This window comes from Silene latifolia, chromosome Y (assembly GCF_048544455.1).
Source record: "Silene latifolia isolate original U9 population chromosome Y, ASM4854445v1, whole genome shotgun sequence".
In the NCBI taxonomy this organism is placed as follows: Eukaryota; Viridiplantae; Streptophyta; class Magnoliopsida; order Caryophyllales; family Caryophyllaceae; genus Silene; species Silene latifolia.
The window spans coordinates 348,149,184-348,172,605 of NC_133538.1; the positions used below are offsets into that span (position 1 = coordinate 348,149,184).

At 34.7% G+C, this 23,422-nt stretch overlaps 1 protein-coding gene across 1 annotated transcript; it reads left to right on the forward strand.

The window, feature by feature from the left end:
- Positions 1-1,956: 1,956 nt before the first annotated feature.
- Positions 1,957-22,878, forward strand: LOC141631588 (L10-interacting MYB domain-containing protein-like). The gene is made up of 2 exons (XM_074444239.1): positions 1,957-2,274; positions 22,744-22,878. The coding sequence occupies exons 1-2, from the start codon at positions 1,957-1,959 to the stop codon at positions 22,876-22,878; spliced, it is 453 nt and encodes a 150-aa protein (XP_074300340.1).
- Positions 22,879-23,422: the final 544 nt, after the last annotated feature.

Here is a 23,422-nt window from a genome sequence, read left to right on the forward strand (position 1 = left end):
AGCTGCTTATATTTCATATTTTACTTCATTGAGAACCATTTGTGATCAACCTAAAAATTTCACCCGAAAACCAGTTTGGATGCATACATGAGAAGAGAAAGGAGACGTTTTGAGCTAATGGATGATCTTAAGGTTACTATAACTTGTCAAGGTCTAATTAGGATGAGCCCACATGCTTTTGAAAAGTTTTGTAAAATTCTTAGAGATGGGAGATATTTATTAGACACAAAAAGGTCTTCGGTAGAGGAGCAAGTGGCAAAATTTTTGCATATTATTGGTCATAATGCTAGGAACATCACCCTTAGCTCCTTTTTCAAACGTTCGGGTGAGACCACTAGTCAAAACTTTCACCGAGTTTTGGATGCCATTATATCCATGGAAGACTTGTTTCTCAAACAGCCCAAAGGAACGGATATCCCACCTGAAATTCAAAACGATAGTCGTTTTTTCCCATACTTTAAGGATTGCATATGTGCTATTGATGGGACACACATTCGTGTGAAAGTTTTCGGTGCACAGGCTTCTAGGTTTCGATGTAGAAAGGGATTTACCTCTCAAAATGTGTTGGCAGCTTGTACTTTTAATCTCAAGTTCTCTTATGTGTTAGCTGCTTGGGAGGGCACTGCTTCAGATTCTAGAATTGTTAAGAATGCATTATACTCTAGGCATGATAAATTAATAATACCCCATGGTAGTGATTAACGAAAAATATTATAGCTATTCAGTAGAACTCTCTCTCTAAAAAAACCCTCTCTAAAAACCTAGCCTCCATTATTATTCGGGGGGCTTCCATCGATCATCCATCGATGGTAAGCCCCACAAAAGCTTTCTTAAACAACTAATATTATGCAGATCTATCTTTTTTTCAATAATAGTCTCCCTTTTGGTGAGATCTGTTGTTCCGTCCCTTCTTTCGGGGTTTTTCCATTTTTTCGTGGGATTGTTATCAATATAATAAGTTTTAATCGACGGGGAGATTATCAGATTTGTTTCGTGGATGAATATATCAAGACGGCTACACTGTTTCCCTCCATCAAGAAGGATGCAAAGACATCGATTATTCATAGATTCAAGAAATTTATGATTTTGGAGCGGCAGCGCCATTACCAGTATTTAGATAGTTATTTTGAATGTATTTTTTACGTTAGCAATCTTGATTTTCCTTTGTCTATTTGTTATCTTTATTGTAACCTACGCCTAGTTGATTATTAATGAGATGACAATTTCAAAAAAAAAAAATAATACCCCATGGTAAGTACTATCTGGGGGACGCTGGTTATATGTTAAAATCGTGCTTGATTACGCCATATAGAGGTGTAAGATATCATTTGAAAGAATACACCTCTCGTGCTCCTGAAAACTCTCATGAGCTATTTAATCATCGACATGCCTCACTACGCAATGCAATTGAGAGGACGTTTGGAGTTTTGAAGAAGCGATTTGCAAAAATTGGAAGTACGAACGAGCCTCATTATTCACAAAAGACAGTAACTAAAATGATTTTGGCATGTTGTATCATTCACAACATTCTTATGGGAGTCGATCATGAATACAACCACTGCCTTGTTGAAGAAGTAGACCTAGAGCTAGCTGAAAATATTGAAGAGGGGGACCTTGTTTTAAGTAAAGAAGACTCAGTCAAGGCCGCCAAATTTAGGGATGGGATTGCTTCTCAAATGTGAGGGGATTATGTATTATAATGACTTTTGTGAGCATTTGCTTATATTGTTTTTTTCATGTTTAAACTGTTGAGCATTTGTACTTTTGTGAGCATGCTGGTGGCTGCCAAACTACTAGTTTGTTATCAAGTTTGCCTTTACAACTTATGACATAATTTCTATTCCATTTTATATAATTTGCTCATTTTCTGTTCCTGTTAGTTTTTAAATAATTTCATCTCTTTTACTATCATTTTCTGTGTACTGTTAGTATAGAAAATGGGACAACAGAAAAAAAATGGAAGCTCTAAGCTCATCCTCCTTGAGATGGACTGATCGGATGGATAATGTTTTTATTGACGCGTTAATGAATGAAGTTGTTCTTGGGAATCGAGTCGATGGGAGTTTCACTTCGAATGCTTATAATAACATTGCTAATGAATGTTCAGAGAAAATGAATCAGCCTCTCACCAAAGCTCACCTAAAGAATCGTCTTAAGACGATACAGAAAAACTTTAATGATGTGTTTGATCTATTTGGTGCTAGCGGTTGGGGATGGAATGAAGTGACAGCGATGTTTGACAATGAAGATGAAGTTTGGGAATCGCTACTCAAGGTATGTACTTAATAACTATCTATTTCTTTTGACTTCTTCTTGGTCATTCCATAATCCGTAGTAAGTAGTAACTAACTGTGATGTTGTAGACTTGAGTAATCTGTTCCCATGTCGACTATCTGACAACCAAAAAATCTTTCACTTGTATTTTCACTTTATATTATCTTTCACTTGTATTTTCACTTGTATTTTCTCCGACAACCAGAAAATCTTTATGACAAACATGAATAGTCACTGTTAATTTTTGCTTTAGAAGATTATTGTTAATAATAGTGATTGGCCCTTCTGAAAACCTTTCGAACTTCACCTTGATTTCCTGTTAATGGGGATATATTTGAAAGATCATAGATCCATATTAGACTCTCTAATAAAATTAATTTATCTCATAAATTGTTGTTTATGTGATCTATGTAACATGCATGCTAATATGAAAGCATAAAAGAAAAGAACAAATTCCTTACATTGAATTTGTGATAAAAAGGGCACAAACTAGTTCACCTAACTAGCTTGTTCTTGAGCTAAAATGATGTGGATGATCCTCCTTGAAAAACCTTCAACTAGAAAGTCTCCTTCAAGTTGCACCCAAGAACTAACCCAGAAATAATAACAAGTTTGTACTAGTAACTTGTTAATATTGTTCCCTTGATAAATATTAGTAATATCACTAACTTATCTTAGTAATATTAATAATGAATACAAGTGATGAATTATTGTAGAGAGATGGAGTGAAATGTTCACATGCAAAAGATGGTAGAGTGTAAGAATGAAGTAGTGTAAAGTGGCGGGTGGAGGACAATATTAGTGGACAATTTTTGTCTTACAATTTTATCTTACATCACATGCAAAATCTAGTATAAGATACATATTATGGTAGTATACAAAATAAGGTAAAATTATTATGTGAGTAATCATCCACTACACTTATTTTACACGGTCAACTTGACCATAGACGGGTCCATATTGGTTCTTATATTTGTCGCACAAATCCGTGTAATTATTATTTTAAACATCGTGTCATGTTTAAATACTTCCATAATTAATTCGTCCAATTCACTCCGTAAATATACGTGTACCACTACACATATTATTTACGTACTAATATTAATCACATTAATCAATTAGTACAATTTTAGTAAATTAACAGTTAATTAACTAAAACCTGTCTCCGAAAACTTACTATTCAATTATCACATAATTAAATAATAACTGTCGCAACTCGAAATCTCACTAAAAATAATCGACTAACCTCTTAGTCTATAAATCAAGGGACTAAACAAATTGTATCTCATACAATTAATTAGTTATCAATTGGGGTTTGTTCCTTTAGGTGTGACCGAAAGGGGTCAGTTAATCACCGCCGTCTCACGACAATAACGTCAAACTCTAGTCAGCCAACCGTTATCGATTTACGTTAATCAACTGACGAGGATCAAATAATTGAATATCTGATGATATTCTATTAATGAGATTTATTATGTTAACGCACTATTGTGGAGGACACTAACTCCAACAATCTCCCACTTGTCCGACACAAGGTGTGCGCTACCAATTCTCTTGTCCGTTTTAATCTCCCACTCAATTCAAGGTGTCTTTCAGGTCGCACTTGCACATTAACACATCGCTAGTGGTTTTCTCGATCGGGAGTGTGACTACCTGACCGGAAAAATCTCTCACAGATTACTTCCGAGCGTGGCCACGCATTTGTAGTCATTAACTCCTCGAGTGGCTTTGAGATATAGTTACCCAACGTGGGTGGACAATTCCTGTATGCCCTATCTATCCTATTGCACAATACAGCTCACCATGACCTAGTAAATGCCCTTTTGGCCTCCTTTCACGGCACGACCTAGGACAAAAACCAAAAAAACTCGGAAACTGCACCTGCTCAGATAATAGTCTCCAGTCCAAAGAATCGACTCATTAGAACATCTTAGAGATCCCCGCCACGACCAGGCGTCTATAATAGAACTTAGGGACTCTCTAAATGGTCATTGTCCGGCAAAGTGTCACACACTCTGCCTATGTAATCGACCAGTCATCACATATGACCTTATGGTGTTGAACTACCATCAATCGACTTACAATGTAGTCACTCCGAGACGTCACCTCATTAAGTGACTAGGGACAAAATACAATGTTCATATTATTCACTTGAATATTGTTCAACATTGTCTCCACAACTTATTCAAATAAACAAGGTATTCAATGTTTTCAGTCAAACTGAATAATTGAGTTCTTAAAGAAACTCTAACAATGAATGCGATCATCACTTATGTAAAGATCAATACTCTATCCAATACTTACATAACGATCTTCAACAATTAAGGTATACTGCTCAATCACATTGAAATGACATAACCATCATGTCAACCTTATGCCAATGGCTTCGGTTAGAGGATTAGCAACAATTGCATCACTCTAATTTTCATTGCAATTTTCCTTTGTTCTATGCAATCTTTTCATCACATAGAGCCTTTCTAGGTACATGTCTAAACAACTTTTTAGACTCTGGTTCTAAAGCCAGTCAAACACTCCCACTGTTTTCACAGTCTATCGGGAGACGATATTCGGCTAACGGAACTACTCTAGTTCCATTAAATTCCGGATATCAAATATCTCTCTTACAACATCGGATGTTGTAATGTACTTAGCTTTCGTTCAAGATTTGTACGTATAACACTTATACATACACATACTTCATATGACATCTTTTATGTATGACTCCTCATACATGTTTGCTTTATACATGTATAACTTCTTATACATATTATTCTTTATGCACATAACACTCTTACATGCTAACCATTCCTTAACGAGGCTCATAACATCTTATAAGCATAGGAATGTAATCGTATAACCTCTTACACGAAATTCATTAATTCCTCCAAACTACAAGAGTATATCCTCAGTGCTTCTCAAGTACTCAAGGATGCTCTTGATAATCATCTAGTGACACTCACTAGAAAATGATTGGTAATGACTTCTCATATTCTCAACATGATAAGTCCCGACGAGAGAAGCTTTTAGCATATTTAATAGATCCTGCAGCGGAAGCACAAGAGATCATATTAATTGTTCAACAACTTGAACGAGTCAAGAATCTTATCACATAAGTCTCTTGACTATAATGCTAATATCCGTAGAGATCTATCTCATTAGATCCGGATATTTAATATGCGTCATGCTACTCTCAAGTATTCACCCGAGAATATTTCTAGTCACTAATATGTCAAACACATATTTTAGACTAAACTGTTGGAGCTTGTGTCCTCCATAAATTAGTGTGATAACATTTGTAAATCTCTTACAGGATCACAAGGGTATACTTCGTATATTTAATCAGTTGATTAACGTTTACCTAATAACGGTTGGCTTGCTAGAAAGTTTGACGTTATTATCATACAGATGGCGGTGATCAACTGGTCCCTAAAGGTCACACCTATAGGATGTGTTTGAGAAATGTGGTTATAGAAATATAATCACATTGATGCCCAAAATGACTAAAAAGTTAGTCGATGTGTTGATGAGATAATTATTTAATGAAAATTAAATAATATTAGTTGAGACAATTAATTAATGTCAATTCGTAAATTAAATATAATAAGTTATATTTAATTAAATATATATAATGTTAGCTTGGACGAATTAATCTGTTAATTCGTAATTAAATATAATCAGTTATATTTAATATTAACAAGATGAATGTGTCATTGTGTCATAGTGGTAATAGTGAGGGTACACATACCAAGAGTTCATGGGTTCGATCCTCACTAGATGACAATTCAACACATATTATATATTTTTGGAAAGACCAAAAATAAGGAGCTGATAGTCCTTATTTCGGTCTGATGGCCGAAAATTAGGAAAGTATTATTCTTTCCTAATTAACTCGATAATTCGGTCAGTATAAAAAGAAAGGGAGAGAATTATTTCTACCCTAATGTTTTTTCTGGACCTTGCCTCCTCTCTCTCATCACAAAACACAAAAACAACTAAATTTTACAGAAAATTTTAGATCGATTTCTAGCATAATCAAAGGGCATATCTCAGATCGTCTTGGGTGCAACTAATAGGCGAATATCAATTTTGGTATTGTTCTTAGGCCAATTTTGCTAGGACCGAAGGTTATTCTAAATCCTTATACTTTGTTTATGTATTTTGTTTATGACCTTTAATCATCATTGTTAAATTCGTTATAATCCTTCTAGTTTAAGGGAAGTATACAGATTATTTCCCACATAAACTCCATGTATCATCATGTTATCTCGACACTCGAGTAATACCGTTTTGATAGACTACATGATTGAACCCAAAGTTCCAACTCTTTGACGTATATAGATCACAAAAGGGATCTTTCAAGCATGTTAGGCTTCTTAGCATTGACAACATCAACAAAACTTCTCCCTTCATAAGATATATTCAAGGAGAAAGTTTCGTTATCCTTTTGCCTAAACTCATCCTCATGAGAGGCTATATTGCTAAGATCATACGAATTGATAAAGGTATTTAGGCTGTCACAAAACTCTCTATAACAAACCCAAATTTTAAACATCTTATGTAACCTCTACGACAAGATCAAGGTAACCAACCAAAGTATTCACCTTAAATCAAGTCTCGAAAACACCTCGTGTTTTCTTCCTTATCGCATCGTGTGCAAAGAGATCAATTCGAATTGTATGGTGACACGTCATCACATAGAGTTCATACTATAGAAAAGCAATTGATGAGGGTTTATGATTCGTCACTTTTGAAAAGTAACGTAATATTATCACAAAATTATCTCCTTATAATCACTGAGCTACAATAAATAACGTCTTTATTCATTGTACTCACCACTGAGCCTCAATAAATAACGTCCTTTTGCATTGTACTCAGTTTGTGGGTCTTGGACTTCCGCAAGTTCAAAATTTCTCCCACTCTGTCTTCTAGAAAATGAAAATCTTTCTGGAAAGACAGTATTATGAGCCACAAACTCTTTGTTCTCGTTTTGGAGGAGTAAAAACCAAGTGGTTCAATTTTGGATAACCCTCATAAATACACAAATTGGTTCTGAACATAAACATTTATGATCTCAAATGTATAAAAGATAAGTTAGGGACTCTCCCTATTCATATCTCATATGGAGTCATTTAGGCTATTATAGTCGGGTTTTAAACTTTTAGTGAGAAAATAGCTTTCAAAAATTGCGAAAAACCTCAAACTATATCTCATAAAGTTCGGTTTATATACTTGACTATACCATATACTATGGTGTCCAAGGAGAAGGTATTATGTGAACTTGTTCACAATCTTCTTAGTGATTATCAAGGTCATTACTTGATATTACCCATTTGATCTTCAAAGTCAATACTTTGAAACTTCCGATCAACATCTTGATCTTGAAGTGCTATTGGTTTACTACTTCATTTTGAAAAACAATTCAACGTTTCAAAAATTACTTTTATATCTTATTAAATAGATATGAGGTTTTCATATCTACTTAACAATACGGTAAATAACCAAGTATGTATATAACCAACTATCGGCCTTACACATCCGAATGTATATGGTCAATCACCTCACTATTTGTGTTTCTTTTCTACAAAAGAAAACATAATACATGCACACATACCATAAGACTCACAATCAAATGATTGTTCGATGTGCTTATCGTTTATTCGTGTAAACGAATTTACTTGAGGTTTGATCAATTTGGGTTCACCAGATTAGAGACTTTAAAATCTACAAGATAATATAACATTTAGTTTTCATGAAGAATGTAAAATTCCTCTAACTTAAGTGGTCTAAACCAACCACCAAGTTATCATAGGAGTAGGTACAACCTTTTGTTTTAAATCACATGAGTGATGCCTTCTATGTATAAACATAGATGATTACATTCTTTTAAAACCATATTTAGGTACATTTGTCTCCATCGAAATCATTGCTAATCTAGCACCATTTCGATACAAAAATGTTCTATGCTAGACGTCTTACGTTTTATCAATTCATGTAAATTTCTTTACAAAGAAATGATCCATACTTGGTATTTCATATCAAGATAGTGGAACTAGCCTATCCATAGAGTAGATGTCTCTTTCAACTTTGTTCTATCGCATACATCTAGGGTTGATTCTTCTTAACTCCCACTCACTTTCACATTCCTCTTTGCTTCAATCAAGCAAAAATTAATCTCATGAAGACCTCTCAACTTAGTAAGAGTGAATTACTATAAAGTGAGTGTAACATGTGGCAAAATCTCAACTTCTTGCAAAATTGGACTACCTAACCGTTCAATTGTCATCATATGCCTAAACTTCTTTAGCGCATAAACAATCGATTTGGCCTTTCTCGAAGTGTGCCATTTGACGGTATCATATTGGAGTATTTTTGTATTTTTGAAAACTCTTTTCTTAAACTTTTGAATTACTCTTGAGTAATTAAAACTAAAACGTCATCTTCATGACGGTGGTGTCACTTTCGAAATCAAGACTCTCTTGATAAAATGTGACATCCTTTTAAACTCGTAATATGACTTTACAACATAAAAACCTCTTTTTAAATATGTATGGACGTTAAGTTGTATAATAATCGCAATAATTGTTGTAAGCTTATGTAGGTGAATTAGTAAATCATGTTACCAATCATTGCTACCGAATTCCTTCAAAGAAACTGCTTCCTATGAAAGAACGAAACGAGTATAATAATAAATAGAGAAAGGAGGATGAAGTTCGCGATGTCACACATTTATGAGAATGAACGAAAAATAGGAAAAATTAATATTCAATGTTTTAAAAAATACTTGTGAAAAACATGTTCAACAAGTTTTAACATTTATATAATGATCTCCCACTAAATTATATAAATGATTCCAAGACCCAAACATTAAACAAAAATGAGCATCGCTTGGGCGAAACATCCCATAATTGTGTAAATTCGGTAAGTCACGTTGACTAATTCTACCTCTAGAACTCTTGGTCGACGAATTTCCTTAAATCCATCTACTAGCCCCGGAACACAAGACCGTCTTATAACCCGTTGAGTCCAACCAATTTTGGTGTGTGATAACCGCTTAACACCCTACTTACCCAAGGTAAAAAGAGAACACCTCGCTTGGGCGAGCATGGCTCTAATGAACAAGAGATTCATAGGTGTTACTAATTGGTAAGGCTAATCTCAATTTTAGTTATGTGAGAGATCTTGTCAGTTTAGTCATAAATTCCTTATAAGTGAATTAATTCGGTGAATGTAAATGATGTGAATTGACAACCGCGAAAAATAAAATGCATGTGAATGGCGATTTTGGCATGCGCGAAAAATAAAACAAGCAAACATGTAAGCATATGAATAAATCCTAGTATGGCCACCTAGTTAATAAAAAACTAGTCTATTATTTTTCGGAAACCAACTCCTTGGTCCCTTGCCTCTTCATTCCATAAGTGGCTCTTCCTTGTGGGATTGGGAACACCTTCCAAAAATAGACTCCGTCTCGTTGTAATCCGTCTTTTGGAAACGCCGCTAAAAATAACTATTACAATTGAATTACATAGCTATTCCTATTATACATTAATTAATAAAATAAATAAAACTATTAATTAATTACAAACCGACGATACGAGATTGTATTTAATTACAAACAAATCGATATTCCCATTCATTTCGGGTAATAACGATTAAAATTAACTAGGCCATACTAGGTACAAAAAGATAAATATTTTAAATAAATGACAATAATTCATTCAACTTAAATAAATACGCTTAAATGCCTTAAATATGATGCCAAAATCGCCCTATCTATCATTCATTGGTATCCATCTCGGTTTTGTGGATTTAATTGATTTTTAACATGTAAAAATCAATAATTAACTTTTAAGTCTCATTTAAGTCCAAACTAATTATCCAAATTGATTTTAACCTCAAAATTAGTCCTCACTAATTTTATGATAATTTATTAGTTTGATTTGGTGATATTTTGCTAATTTAATCGGTAAAATCATAATATTTAAGTAAAAATCCAAAATAATTGAAAAATTACCCAAACAATTGAAACAAAAATTTTTAGTATTCTGGAAAACTCCCAAGAATACCAAAAGTCAGAAAAATTGCCCAAAAAATTCCGGATAAATTTTGTGAAGAAAAAGATCGATATTTATCGGTTTTTAACCACTAAAACCAATAAACATCAAAACAAAGTGAAAACACACATGCAAAATCACTTTTAACATTTAAATAATATTATTAAATGTACATAAATTTATCATGGGCAGAATCAAAAATTTCAAAATTATGATTAATTTATTTGACTTTTATTGACCTTTTACTCAAAAAATCAATAAACATGCAAAAATCCGAACCAACCTTCAAACTTTTGCATACAATCAGTAGAAAATATGCATGAACTACCATAAAAAATCCATGCACCGAATCAACATTTAACTAATTTTAGTCAATTTTTCACTAAAAAGCGACATTTTGACTCGGTTTTCTACCAAAAAACATTAAAAATAGCAAAATAACTTCAAAAATCACCAAACAATTCCACAAACCTTTTGAGATCAGTAGGTATGCATGTCCCAAAAATTTCGTGCTTAAACCTCTTCTAACTTAATTTTTGAGTTTTTACTAATTATCTCATAATTCATTAAAATGCTTAAAATCAACATGCAAATTACAAGCCTAAACTCTGATACCACTTGAAAGATCATAGATCCATATTAGACTCTCTAATAAAATTAATTTATCTCATAAATTGTTGTTTATGTGATCTATGTAACATGCATGCTAATATGAAAGCATAAAAGGAAAGAACAAATTCCTTACATTGAATTTGTGGTAAAAAGGGCACAAACTAGTTCACCTAACTAGCTTGTTCTTGAGCTAAAATAATGTGGATGATCCTCCTTGAAAAACATTCAACTAGAAAGTCTCCTTCAAGTTGCACCCAAGAACTAACCCAAAAATAATAACAAGTTTGTACTAGTAACTTGTTAATATTGCGCCCTTGATAAATATTAGTAATATCACTAACTTATCTTAGTAATATTAATAATGAATACTAGTGATGAATTATTGTAGAGAGATGGAGTGAAATGTTCACATGCAAAAGATGGTAGAGTGTAAGAATGAAGTAGTGTAAAAATGTGAACATATATGGAGTGTTGTAGTGGGAAAGTGGCGGGTGGAGGACAATATTAGTGGACAATTTTTGTCTTACAATTTTATCTTACATCACATGCAAAATCTAGTATAAGATACATATTATGGTAGTATATAAAATAAGGTAAAATGATTATGTGAGTAATCATCCACTACACTTATTTTACACGGTCAACTTGACCATATACGGGTCCATGTTGGTTCTTATAATTGTCGCACAAATCCGTGTAATTATTATTTTAAACATCGTGTCATGTTTAAATACTTCCATAATTAATTCGTCCAATTCACTCCGTAAATATATGTGTACCACTACACATATTATTTACGTACTAATATTAATCACATTAATCAATTAGTACAATTTTAGTAAATTAACAGTTAATTAACTAAAACCCGTCTCCCAAAACTTACTATTCAATTATCACATAATTAAATAATAATTGTCGCTCCTCGAGTTCGCAACTCGAAATCTCTCTAAAAATAATCGACTAACCTCTTAGTCTATAAATCAAGGGACTAAACAAATTGTATCTCATACAATTAATTAGTTATCAATTGGGGTTTGTTCCTTTAGGTGTGACCGAAAGGGGTCAGTTAATCACCGCCGTCTCACGACAATAACGTCAAACTCTAGTCAGCCAACCGTTATCGATTTACGTTAAACAACTGACGAGGATCAAATAATATATCTGATGATATTCTATTAATGAGATTTATTATGTTAACGCACTATTGTGGAGGACACTAACTCCAACAATATTACCGATCCTAATCATGGACTTAGCAAAATGGTCTGTTTGTAAATATTAGTCAGTAAATTGTTGTTGATGATTAGTGTTAGGAGCTGATGATTGCTATCTTGAATCGTTTTCAGAAAAAACCAGAAGCTAAGAAATGGAAGAACACCTTTTTTTAAAAGATCGAGCTACTGGTGCTAAATCCGTTACAGCTAAGGAGAAGAGTGTTCACATGACAGCATAAGACGGGTGATTCTAAAGACTCGGCTGATTCTAACAAAGGGAAAAAAAAAGGCAACTGAAGACGTTTTGCGGGAAGAAATTTCAATCATCAAACAAGAGTTGGACAATGTTGCACATGCTCTTCGAGAATAAAATGAAGTAATTGAGAAGGGTCGTCCTCGAGTTTATACACGGCAAGAGGTATTTGAAGAGTTATCAAGGATGGAGCTTAATCAGATTACTCGTAGGAAAGCTTATAGGTTCTTAAGTGCCAAGCAAACGAGGGTGAGAGAGTTGTTTGGGAGCCCACCTGAAGAGCGAAAGGAGTATTTAATCGAGATGATGATTGACGATGAGTGAAGTAACCAGAAAAAATGTACCTGTAGCTGTAGTTGCTTATATTTAAATAAGTATCATGGTTTTGCAATGCTAAGTATTGCAGATGTTAGTAGACTTGATTCAGTGTTTAATATCGTTGTATGTCGTAAGATTTTAGTTATCTAAACACGTATGCTTAAGATTTTATTTTAAGCTGTTAGCGTCTTAACTAATCAGGTGGTTTTTTCGAGTTTTGGAGAGCGATGCTTGTCTTCTTTATAGTTTTTGATTCTCCGTCTCCCTTTTCGTCTTCTCTTTCTGCCTCTGTCTTTCCTCCCATATTAATATCAATGAGATTTCAACAGGATGCTATTACAAGAGGATTGACAAGGTGGAAAATTTACTTAAATTAGATGAAGCAATGATCAATTTCCCAAAATCCGCAAGAATTTGTTCAATTATTTAATTTCTTATAGCTGATAAATTCGTGGTGAACAGTTGTAGAGAATAATGAGGCTGCATTTCCTCGAAAAAAAAAGAAAAAAAAAAAAAGAATAATGATGAAGCTGCTCAAAATTAAAAAGGAAAAAAAAAGTAATGATGAAGCTGCTGTTACATGGTGAAAAGTGAATACACAAATATGTGGGATTTATCTGTATGCATCCCTTTATTTTTAAGGATTATAACGAATTATAAAGTGATGATTACGAGTCATAAAACTAAAATGCATAAACAAAACGTAAAGGATTAATAAATAACCTTCGGTCCTAGCTTTTATGGCCTATGACCAATATCCCAATGATATTCTCCTATCAGTTGCACCCAAGACGATGTGAGAAATGCCCTTTGATTTTGCTAGAATCAATCCAAAAATTAACTGATTAATTTTTAGGTTTTTTTGTGTTTTTTTCGATGAGAGGAGGCCAAGTTGAGTTAGGGCAAAAATTAGGTTTTAATGAAATCCCCCATCTCATCCTCTTAAACCGTGTATAAGGGTAGATTAGGGTGGATTTTTCATCCTCTAATTTCCGGCCCAATTACCGAAATAATAAGGAGTTTTAATTCCTTATTTTTGGTTTCCAAAAATGTCAAAATGTGTTAATTACGAATTAACAGATTTATTCGTCCAAGCTAACATTACACACATTTAATTAAATATAACTTATTATATTCAATTTACGAATTGACAGTTAATTCGTCTCAACTAATATTATTTAATCTTCATTAAATAATTGTCTCATCAACACATTGACTAACTGTTTAGTCATATAAGGCATCAATGTGATTATATTTCTATAACCACATCTCTCAAACACATCCTATATGTGTGACCTTTAGGGACCAGTTGATCACCGCCATCTGTATGATAATAACGTCAAACTTTCTAGCAAGTCAACCGTTATTAGGTAATCATTAATCAACTGATTAAAATACGAAGTATACCCTTGTGAACCTGTAAGAGATTTACAAATGTTATCACACTAATTTGTGGAGGACACAAGCTCCAACAAACTCCCACTTGTCCTCACAAGTTTATGTGTGATTACCGATTCTCATATTCTAAAATTTCTCCCACTCAATGTAAAACAATTTGCAAATCCGTATTCACAAAGGTCGTATTTTACAAGCGATCATTATCAAGAGTGGTTTCCCCGACTAGAGAGTAACTTAACTGATAAACGAATCAACATTCGAGCATGGCCATGCATTTCAGTTACAACTCCTCGAGTGGCCCTGAGAAATAACTATACCTGATAAGGGTTGGATATTTTCCTCAACTCGAATCCCCGCCGATGTAAGCACAAAGTATGAAATGACCCAGAAAAAATCTACTTAGCCTCCAGTTACGGCAGACCGTGAGAAAGAAACCAAAGTCACCCAAAAACTGCCTTAATCTCAAGAGACAGACGATAGTCAAAAGAATCGACTCTAGGAACACAACGGATGTCCTATCCACGACCTGGCACCGAATGTTTTTAAACATTTAGGACTCCATTACGTTGTCACAAAAAATTTGTCCTACGAGGTATCATTATAATCTCGCATTTGTGATCGATCAGTCAACAGTTTCACTTATGGCTCGTTGAACCCACCATCAATTGACTGCACAATATTATAGCCATAGTTATCAGCTCTTGTAGGCGATTACGGACCAAAACAAAATATAATGTAATTCAGTTCACTTTGTGGCGTTCAATGTTGTCAGTACAATCCACATGAAAAACAAAATATTATATTAAAACGATGAAGTTATAAATAGTATATGAAAAAGATAACGTATCGAATTCATAATCAACTACTATAACTCAGGTACACGTTTAATTCTCATGAAAATAACGTGCCCTCTATGCTTATCATATTTCAATGGCTCAGTAGTAGAATCTGCTACAACTTCCTGTTTGGAACTATTCCAGCTGACCGCAGCACCATTAAGAGTAAAAACGAATCTAGACTGAGAATTCTAATCATCTCGATCCGTGATTGATCCTATTAAAGATGCATAAGGAACACGACTCATGCGCTCAATCCCTTTAGGGGTCGTGGGTGACTGAGACTTGCTCAACTGCATCCCAGACGTCATTGGAAGGTTCCCCTTCTTGGAGTTGGTCATGCTGAACCTCTCAAGAATCTTATCCAAATAAGACTCCTGACTTAGTGATAACGTCCGTCGTGATCTATCTCGGTAGATACGGATTCCCAAAATGCGTTGTGCCTCACCCAGATCTTTCATCTAGAAATGGTTCTTCAACCATTCTTTAACCGAAGATAGGAGAGGAATGTCATTCCCAATCAAGAGTATGTCATCAACATACAATATCAAGAATAAGATCTTGTTCCCACTCGACTTGATATATAAGCATGGTTCTTCGACCGATCGAGTGAAACCATACTCTTTTATCACTTGGTCGAAACGATGATTCCAACTCCGAGAAGCTTGCTTAAGTCCATAAATGGAACGCTTAAGCTTGCATACTTTCTTAGGATGTTCAGGATCTATGAAACCTTCGAGTTGCACCATGTATAACTCTTCCTCCAAATAACCGTTTAAGAAGGCGGTTTTCACATCCATTTTCCAAATTTCATAGTCATGAAATGCGGCAATCGCTAAGATTATCCGAATGGAACGTAACATGACTACGGGTGCAAAAATTTCATCATAATGCAATCCGTGCACTTGAGTGAAACCTTTTGCCACAAATCGTGCCTTATAGGTATCTGGTTGCGCGTCTACAGAATGCTTTATTTTGTAAAGCCATTTACACTGTAGAGGTTTTACCTTATTAGGTAAATCAACTAGATCCCATACGTTATTCTCATACATGGAGTCCATCTCGGATTGCATGGCTTCGAGCCATAGCTTTGAGTCGGAACAGGCCATAGCACCTTTATAGGTAGCGGGTTCATTACTCTCAAGGAGTAAAACGTCATTCTCCTCGACCATACCAATGTATCTGTCCAGAGGATTAGAGACTCTACCCGACCTCCTAGGTTCCTCAGGAATATGAACCGTGTCATCAGTTGGAGGAACAACTTCCTCCATCTGTTCCTCGATTGTTGGTTCTAGAATCTCCGACAGCTCGAAGGTTCTATTACTCGTCTTGTTCACGAGAAATTCTTTCTCTAAGAACGTCGCACTAGCCACAACAAAAACTCGATGTTCGGTAGGTGAATAGAAGTAATGACCAAATGTTCCTTTTGGATAACCTATAAAGTATGTCTTGACCGATCGCGGGCCGAGCTTATCCTCGTGTCTCCACTTGACATAAGCCTCGCAGCCCCAAACCCGAATAAAGGACAAGTTAGGGACCGTTCCCTTCCACATTTCATATGGAGTCTTGTCGACAGCTTTAGTCGGACTTCGGTTAAGTATAAGAGCAGCTGAAAAAAGAGTAAAACCCCATAATGAATCAGGCACTACCGTGTGACTCATCATGGATCAAACCATATCAAGTAAGGTTCGATTTCTCCGTTCGGACACACCATTTAATTGAGGTGTTTCAGGTGGAGTTAACTGCAAGACGATTCCACAGTATTTAAGGTGTTGATCAAACTCATTTGAAAGATATTCGCCACCTCGATCTGAACGGAGTGCTTTAACCTTTCTAACCTGTTAGTTTTCAACCCTGTTCTGGTATTCCTTGAATTTCTCAAAGGACTCACTTTTATGCTTCATTAAGTAGACATATCCGTATCTACTCAAATCGTCCGTGAAAGTGATAAAATATCTATAGCCATCTCTAGCGGTAATTGACATAGGTCCACAAACATCAGTATGTATGAGTCCTAATAGGTCACTAGCGCGCATTCCAACACCTTTGAAGCAAATTCGAGTCATTTTGCCAATCAGACATGATTCACACGTGTCATATGTAGAAAATTCGAATGCGGGAATAGTCCCATTATCGACGAGTTTCTTCACGCGTTTCTCATTTATGTGTCCCGTTCGACAATGCCATAGATAGGTTTGATCTTTGTCACCAACCTTTAATTTCTTATTATTCACGTGTAATAATTCCGTGGTTTGATCTAAGATGTAAATTCCATTCATGGAAACTGCTTTGCCATAAATCATTTCATTAAAAAGAAAATACAGGTATTATCCTTTATTGAAAATGCAAAACCGTCTATATCGAGTACGGAAATAGAAATAATGTACTTAGATAAACTGGGTACATAGTAACAGTTATATAAAATAACTCAAAACCACTAGGGAGTTGGATTACATATGTTCCCTTCGAGACTGCAGCAACTCGTGCTCCATTCCCGACTCGCAGGTCCACATCACCCTTTTCGAGAGGTATGATGTTCTTTAGGTCCTGCAAATTATTACACAGATGAGAACCACAATAAGTATCAAGTACCCAAGTTCCGAAACTTAAATGGTTAATCTCAATCATATGAATATAAGATGACATACCAACAGGAACGACGCGGCCTGCTTTGATGTCCTCACGGTACACGGGACAATTCCCCCTCCAATGTCCAGTCTTGTGACAATGGTGGCACTCAATGTCACCGCCCTTGCTCTTTGCCTTGCCCTGTGAGCCACTAGTCTCACCGGGCCCACTCTTACCGTTTCCTGGCTTTTTAAACTTTGGCTTACCTACAGCTAGGTCGCCATGAGCCTTGCCCTTACCTTTACCCTTGTTGGAAATCGTGAGAACATCCTGCTTCATGCTCCCACTCAATTTTATATCCTTCTCGGTCTGTACGAGAAGGGAGTGTAGCTCATGAGGACTCTTTTTCAAGTTATTCATGTAGTAGTTCGCCCTGAAAAGGGCAAAACCATCGTGAAAAGAATGAAGCATTCGGTCTATGACAATGCTCTCACTGATTTTACAATCAAGTGCCTCCAGCTTCTCGACATTCTCAATCATGTGAAGAATGTGTGGGCTAACCGGTTGGCCCTTCTGGAGTTTCGCATCAAAGAAGCGACAGGTATGCTCATAAGTAACGATTCTCGGTGCCTTTGAGAACTCGTTAATGAGCGTGGTGAAAATCTTGTTTGCACCCTGAGCAATGAAGCGTCTCTGCAAATTGGTTTCCATTGCAAAGATGAGTACGTTCTTTATTGCACCTGCTTCCATAACGAAGTCACTATAAGCGAGTGACTCGTTGACTCCTGCATTGGGGCCTGGGTTTACCGGTATTGGCTCGATTAAGTACCGAGCTTACCGTCGGCAATGGCAAGATTACGTAGTGCCGCCTCCCGATCCGCAAAGTTGGACCCGTCGTTTTTAGACGTGTGAACCGATTCATTTGGTCCATAAAAACTTTAAGCCAGGACGCGCGATCAAGTGTGGCACTAAGCATTTGGATTGCGTTATTTCCAGACATTTTGTTGTAACAGTAAAATAAACGTGTTCTACACTGCGAAAAGAAGAATAAATAATAAGCATGTGCATCGTTTATATTTTTAAGTCTAATGGACTACTGTCATAACGTGAAGACTCAAAATATTTATACAATTGACCTTCCTCAAGAATTATATAAATGATCCCAAGACTCAATTATCTGTAAATTGATAAGCTAACTTTTTAGCTAATTCTACCGTTAGAATTCTTGGTCGATAAATTTCTGTAAATTCTACCTTTAGTCCATCATAATCACGAGAAACTCTTCGGACTATAATGTTGAGATAAACTAAGTCAACACAAACTACTTACCCAACGTAGAAGGGGTCATATTATGCCTACCGACGAAGAAGGGATTCATAGTTGTTTGCCCTTATAAAGACTAATCTCAATTTCCGTTTTAGAGGAAGATCCCATCAACTTAATTTTAATTCATTTTAAGTGAACTAATATGTAGCATGCGTGAATGAATAAACTAAGGTGATGACTTAATAAACATGTGACATCTGTATGTCTATGAAAACTAACATACAACCTATATGTGTCAATTTTCATGCATTTTAGTAGTAGGTGGTTTGGTTTAGGCGGAATATGATGCATAAACTATCATGTGAATGAAAAGCAATAGGAATGAAAACGTAAAAACAATAATAAAGTCCTAGTGTGGCTTATCCTATCAAAATGAACATTAAATACAAGTTTGGAATCCATCCTTGGACCCGAGAAGCTTGTCTCGATGTTCCATCTTGATCCATGTAGCGGGAGTGAGCTTTAATCTCCATCTTTAGTCTTCTTTGAAATTACAATAAATAAATTACATAATAAACCTATTTATTACATTCTAATTTCAAAACCCAAAACTAAAGAAAAAATAAAAGGAGATACGAGATCTCATAATTACATAAAAAATTATGTTTCCTTCATTACGAAAACATAATTTGACTAATGCCACACTAAGTATTACAAATTACAACCGATTGCAAAAATACGTAAATAAATTCATTCAACGATTCATTCAACAGAAATAAAATGCATCAACTAAAAATAAATTAAACATACATGACACAATTCCTTAATTATGTTGATTAATTTTATCCAAACCACCTATTTAAATTAACAAATTAAGTGACAATTCCTCAATTAATCACATTAATTTCAAACTTAATTCATATTAAACTTGTAATGTGAATTTAATCTATCAATATTGTAAACTTCTTTAAAATAATTAGGTATCTTTAAATTTTGTGAACCGCTTCACAAAAATTATCATACATTATAAATTTAATGTATAAACAAAATTGGCCAAAACAAAAAAAAACAAAATCCCTCTTTTTTTCTTTTTGGTCTCGGCTGAACAGTAAAAAAAACAAAAATTCTTTTTTTTTTTATAATTTCAGCACGGCTAAATTAAAAACAGAAAACAGCTTTCCTTATTTTGTACACGGTTTTATCTGTAAAAACCGAAACAAGACAAAAAAATTATTTTTTTTTTTAAAAATCTGTCCTCTGTGAACTGTAACCACGTGAATAGTAACAGGGAAAAAAAAATTCTTTTCTCGGATGATTTTCAAATCGGCATAAACAAAAACAACCGCAAAAAAACTTTAATCGGTTTTTCGGGAGAAACCGAAAGAAAGAAAAAAAACAGAATTTTTTTTTTTAAAAAAAAATACTGTTCATCCGTGAACAGTAACGGAAACGAAAAAAAAAATTCTACGGCCCAAAAAAAATTTCAGCCGATTATATTTTTTCACAAACCCTAATAATTGTTTACAAACAATTTTATGAGAATCATCAAAATTAAAATTCGTGGCCTTGGCTCTGATACCACTTGTGGGATTTATCTATATGCATCCCTTTATTTTTAAGGATTATAACGAATTATAAAGTGATGATTACGAGTCATAAAACTAAAATGCATAAACAAAACGTAAAGGATTAAGAAATAACCTTCGGTCCTAGCTTTTATGGCCTATGAACAATATCGCAATGATATTCTCCTATCAGTTGCACCCAAGACGATGTGAGAAATGCCCTTTGATTTTGCTAGAATCAATCCAAAAATTAACTGATTAATTTTTAGGTTTTTTTGTGCTTTTTTTCGATGAGAGGAGGCGAAGTTGAGTTAGGGCAAAAATTAGGTTTTAATGAAATCCCCCATCTCACCCTCTTAAACCGTGTATAAGGGTAGATTAGGGTGGATTTTTCATCCTCTAATTTCCGGCCCAATTACCGAAATAATAAGGAGTTTTAATTCCTTATTTTCGGTTTCCAAAAATGTAAAAATGTGTTAAATATAAATTGTCATCTAGTGAGGATCGAACCCATGACCTCTTGGTTTGAGTACCCTAACTATTACCACTATGACACATTCATCTTGTTGATATTAAATATAACCGATTACATTTAATTACGAATTAACAGATTAATTCGTCCAAGCTAACGTTACATACATTTAATTAAATATAACTTATTATATTCAATTTACGAATTGTGATTAATTGTCTCAACTAATATTATTTAATCTTCATTAAATAATTGTCTCATCAACACATTGACTAACTGTTTAATCATATAAGGCATCAATGTGATTATATTTCTATAACCACATCTCTCAAACACATCCTATAGGTGTGACCTTTAGGGACCAGTTGATCACCGTCATCTGTATGATAATAACGTCAAACTTTCTAGCAAGCCAACCATTATTAGGTAATCGTTAGTCAACTGATTAAAATACGAAGTATACCCTTGTGAACCTGTAAGAGATTTACAAATGTTATCACACTAATTTGTGGAGGACACAAGCTCCAACAAAATAAGTTATCATCTCCCTTCTAACTTAGATGGAAAAGTAAGGGCATTATTGTCATTAGTCATCATTTACCATCGGCATCCTTCATCCATTCTCCTTCCTTCCCTTCCATTTCCCTCTCACCATTTTTGTTATCCAAACAACCTCAATCCATTTACCCTCCCCTTCCCTCCCCTCAATCCCCCTCCCCTCCCATTCCCTCCTAAAATGGTATCCAAACGGACCCTTAGGGTCCGTTTGGATTGAGGGAATTGGAGGAAAGGGGAGGGGAGGGAAAGGAAGGGATTCAATTTCCTTTGTTTGGATACAAAATATGGAAAGAGGGAAATGGAGGGGGAGGGAAATGAGAGGATTTATTTTCTTTCCTATAGAACAAACAGTAATCTTTCCATCAGTGGCAAGATTTGGAAAGAAAACCTCATTTAATTAAAAAATTACAATTTTACCCTTACTAAAAATCTAATACACTCACACACATCACACATATCAGACGATATAATATCTCTCATTTCACACTTCACTCGTACAAATTTGGGATCTAGGGTTCCAAATCGGGGATCTAGGATTTATAAATTGGGAGATTTAATTGGATTGATTTTTCGATCGAATTGGGGATTCCAAATTAATTCAATCTCAAATGCAGTTTATCAGGTTCGTTTTCTCTCTTCTATCACTTCTTGTTAAATTTTTTTTAATACTAGAACTCCAGTTCGATTGATTTTTCTATGGTAATTCGATCGAATTACATATTTAGTTCGATTGAATTACATATTCGATCAATAATTCAATTTTACAGTTTCTAGAGAAGCTAAACTGGGATATTACATATTTAGTTCGATTGAATTACATATTGGATTCAGTTTCTGAATTGGGATTGTTGTTGTACAAATTGTCATTTGTGGGTTATATGTTGTCTACTGATGATAGTAAACTTTGTGGTTTAAGATTCATTGGGAAATAATGACTTTATAGAAACTGTAATTCGTAGTAATTACTGTCTTTCTGTTTACTAATGAGTTCTGTACATGTTGTCTACTAATGAGTTTTGTACAAATTGATTGATGATTTATGAATTTGTCTTTCTATTTAAGATGGAATAGAGACATTATCGATATTAAGAAATGAAGTCGGCTGTGTTTAAGAATTTTCATGGGTTAGTCTTGCTGCTTAGAGTAGTGCTTGTCTACTTGAAGGTTTTGTTTCTTGTTGAAAATATGTGTGCAAAATAATTTATATGCCTTTGCCCTGCTATTTGTTTGGTTGATATACGTAAATGCGCTTCTCTCCGTTTTTCCTAAATTAATAGGCTAACTTCTTCTACATTTTTTTGCCACATTTATTTATTATTTATATTGTCATCTTAACATTTTAGGTATCTTTTTAGGATATGGAGAGATATTTGGAGAGTGACAGAAATGAATTATTGGTTGGTGATAATGATGATATGGTGGCTGATGGAGAGGTAGAGGTTGAAGAGAATGAAAATTTAGAATTAATATGGGGAAAAAAAACGTCATGAGGCTGTTGTTCAAGTAGTTGCTTATATTTCATATTTTACTTCATTGAGAACCATTTGTGATCAACCTAAAAATTTCACCCGAAAAACCAGTTTGGATGCATTCATGAGAAGAGAAAGGAGACGTTTTGAGCTAATGGATGATCTTAAGGTTACTAGAACTTGTCAAGGTCTAATTAGGATGAGCCCACATGCTTTTGAAAAGTTTTGTAAAATTCTTAGAGATGGGTGATATTTATTAGACACAAGACGGTCTTCGGTAGAGGATCAAGTGGCAAAATTTTTGCATATTATTGGTCATAATTCTAGGAACATCACCCTTAGCTCCTTTTTCAAACGTTCGGGTGAGACAACTAGTCGACACTTTCACCGAGTTTTGGATGCCATTATATCAATGGAAGACATGTTTCTCAAACAGCCCAAAGGAACGGATATCCCACCTGAAATTCAAAACGATAGTCGTTTTTTCCCATACTTTAAGGATTCTGTAGGTGCTATTGATGGGACACACATTCGTGTGAAATTTTTCGGTGCACAGGCTTCTAGG

Coding starts and splice junctions, on each gene's coding strand:
- LOC141631588 (XM_074444239.1), top strand. CDS start 1,957: ATGGAAGCTCTAAGCTCATCCTCCTTGAGATGGACTGATCGGATGGAT. Junction 2,275..22,743: donor TTTGGGAATCGCTACTCAAG/GTATGTACTTAA, acceptor GTATCTTTTTAG/GATATGGAGAGATATTTGGA.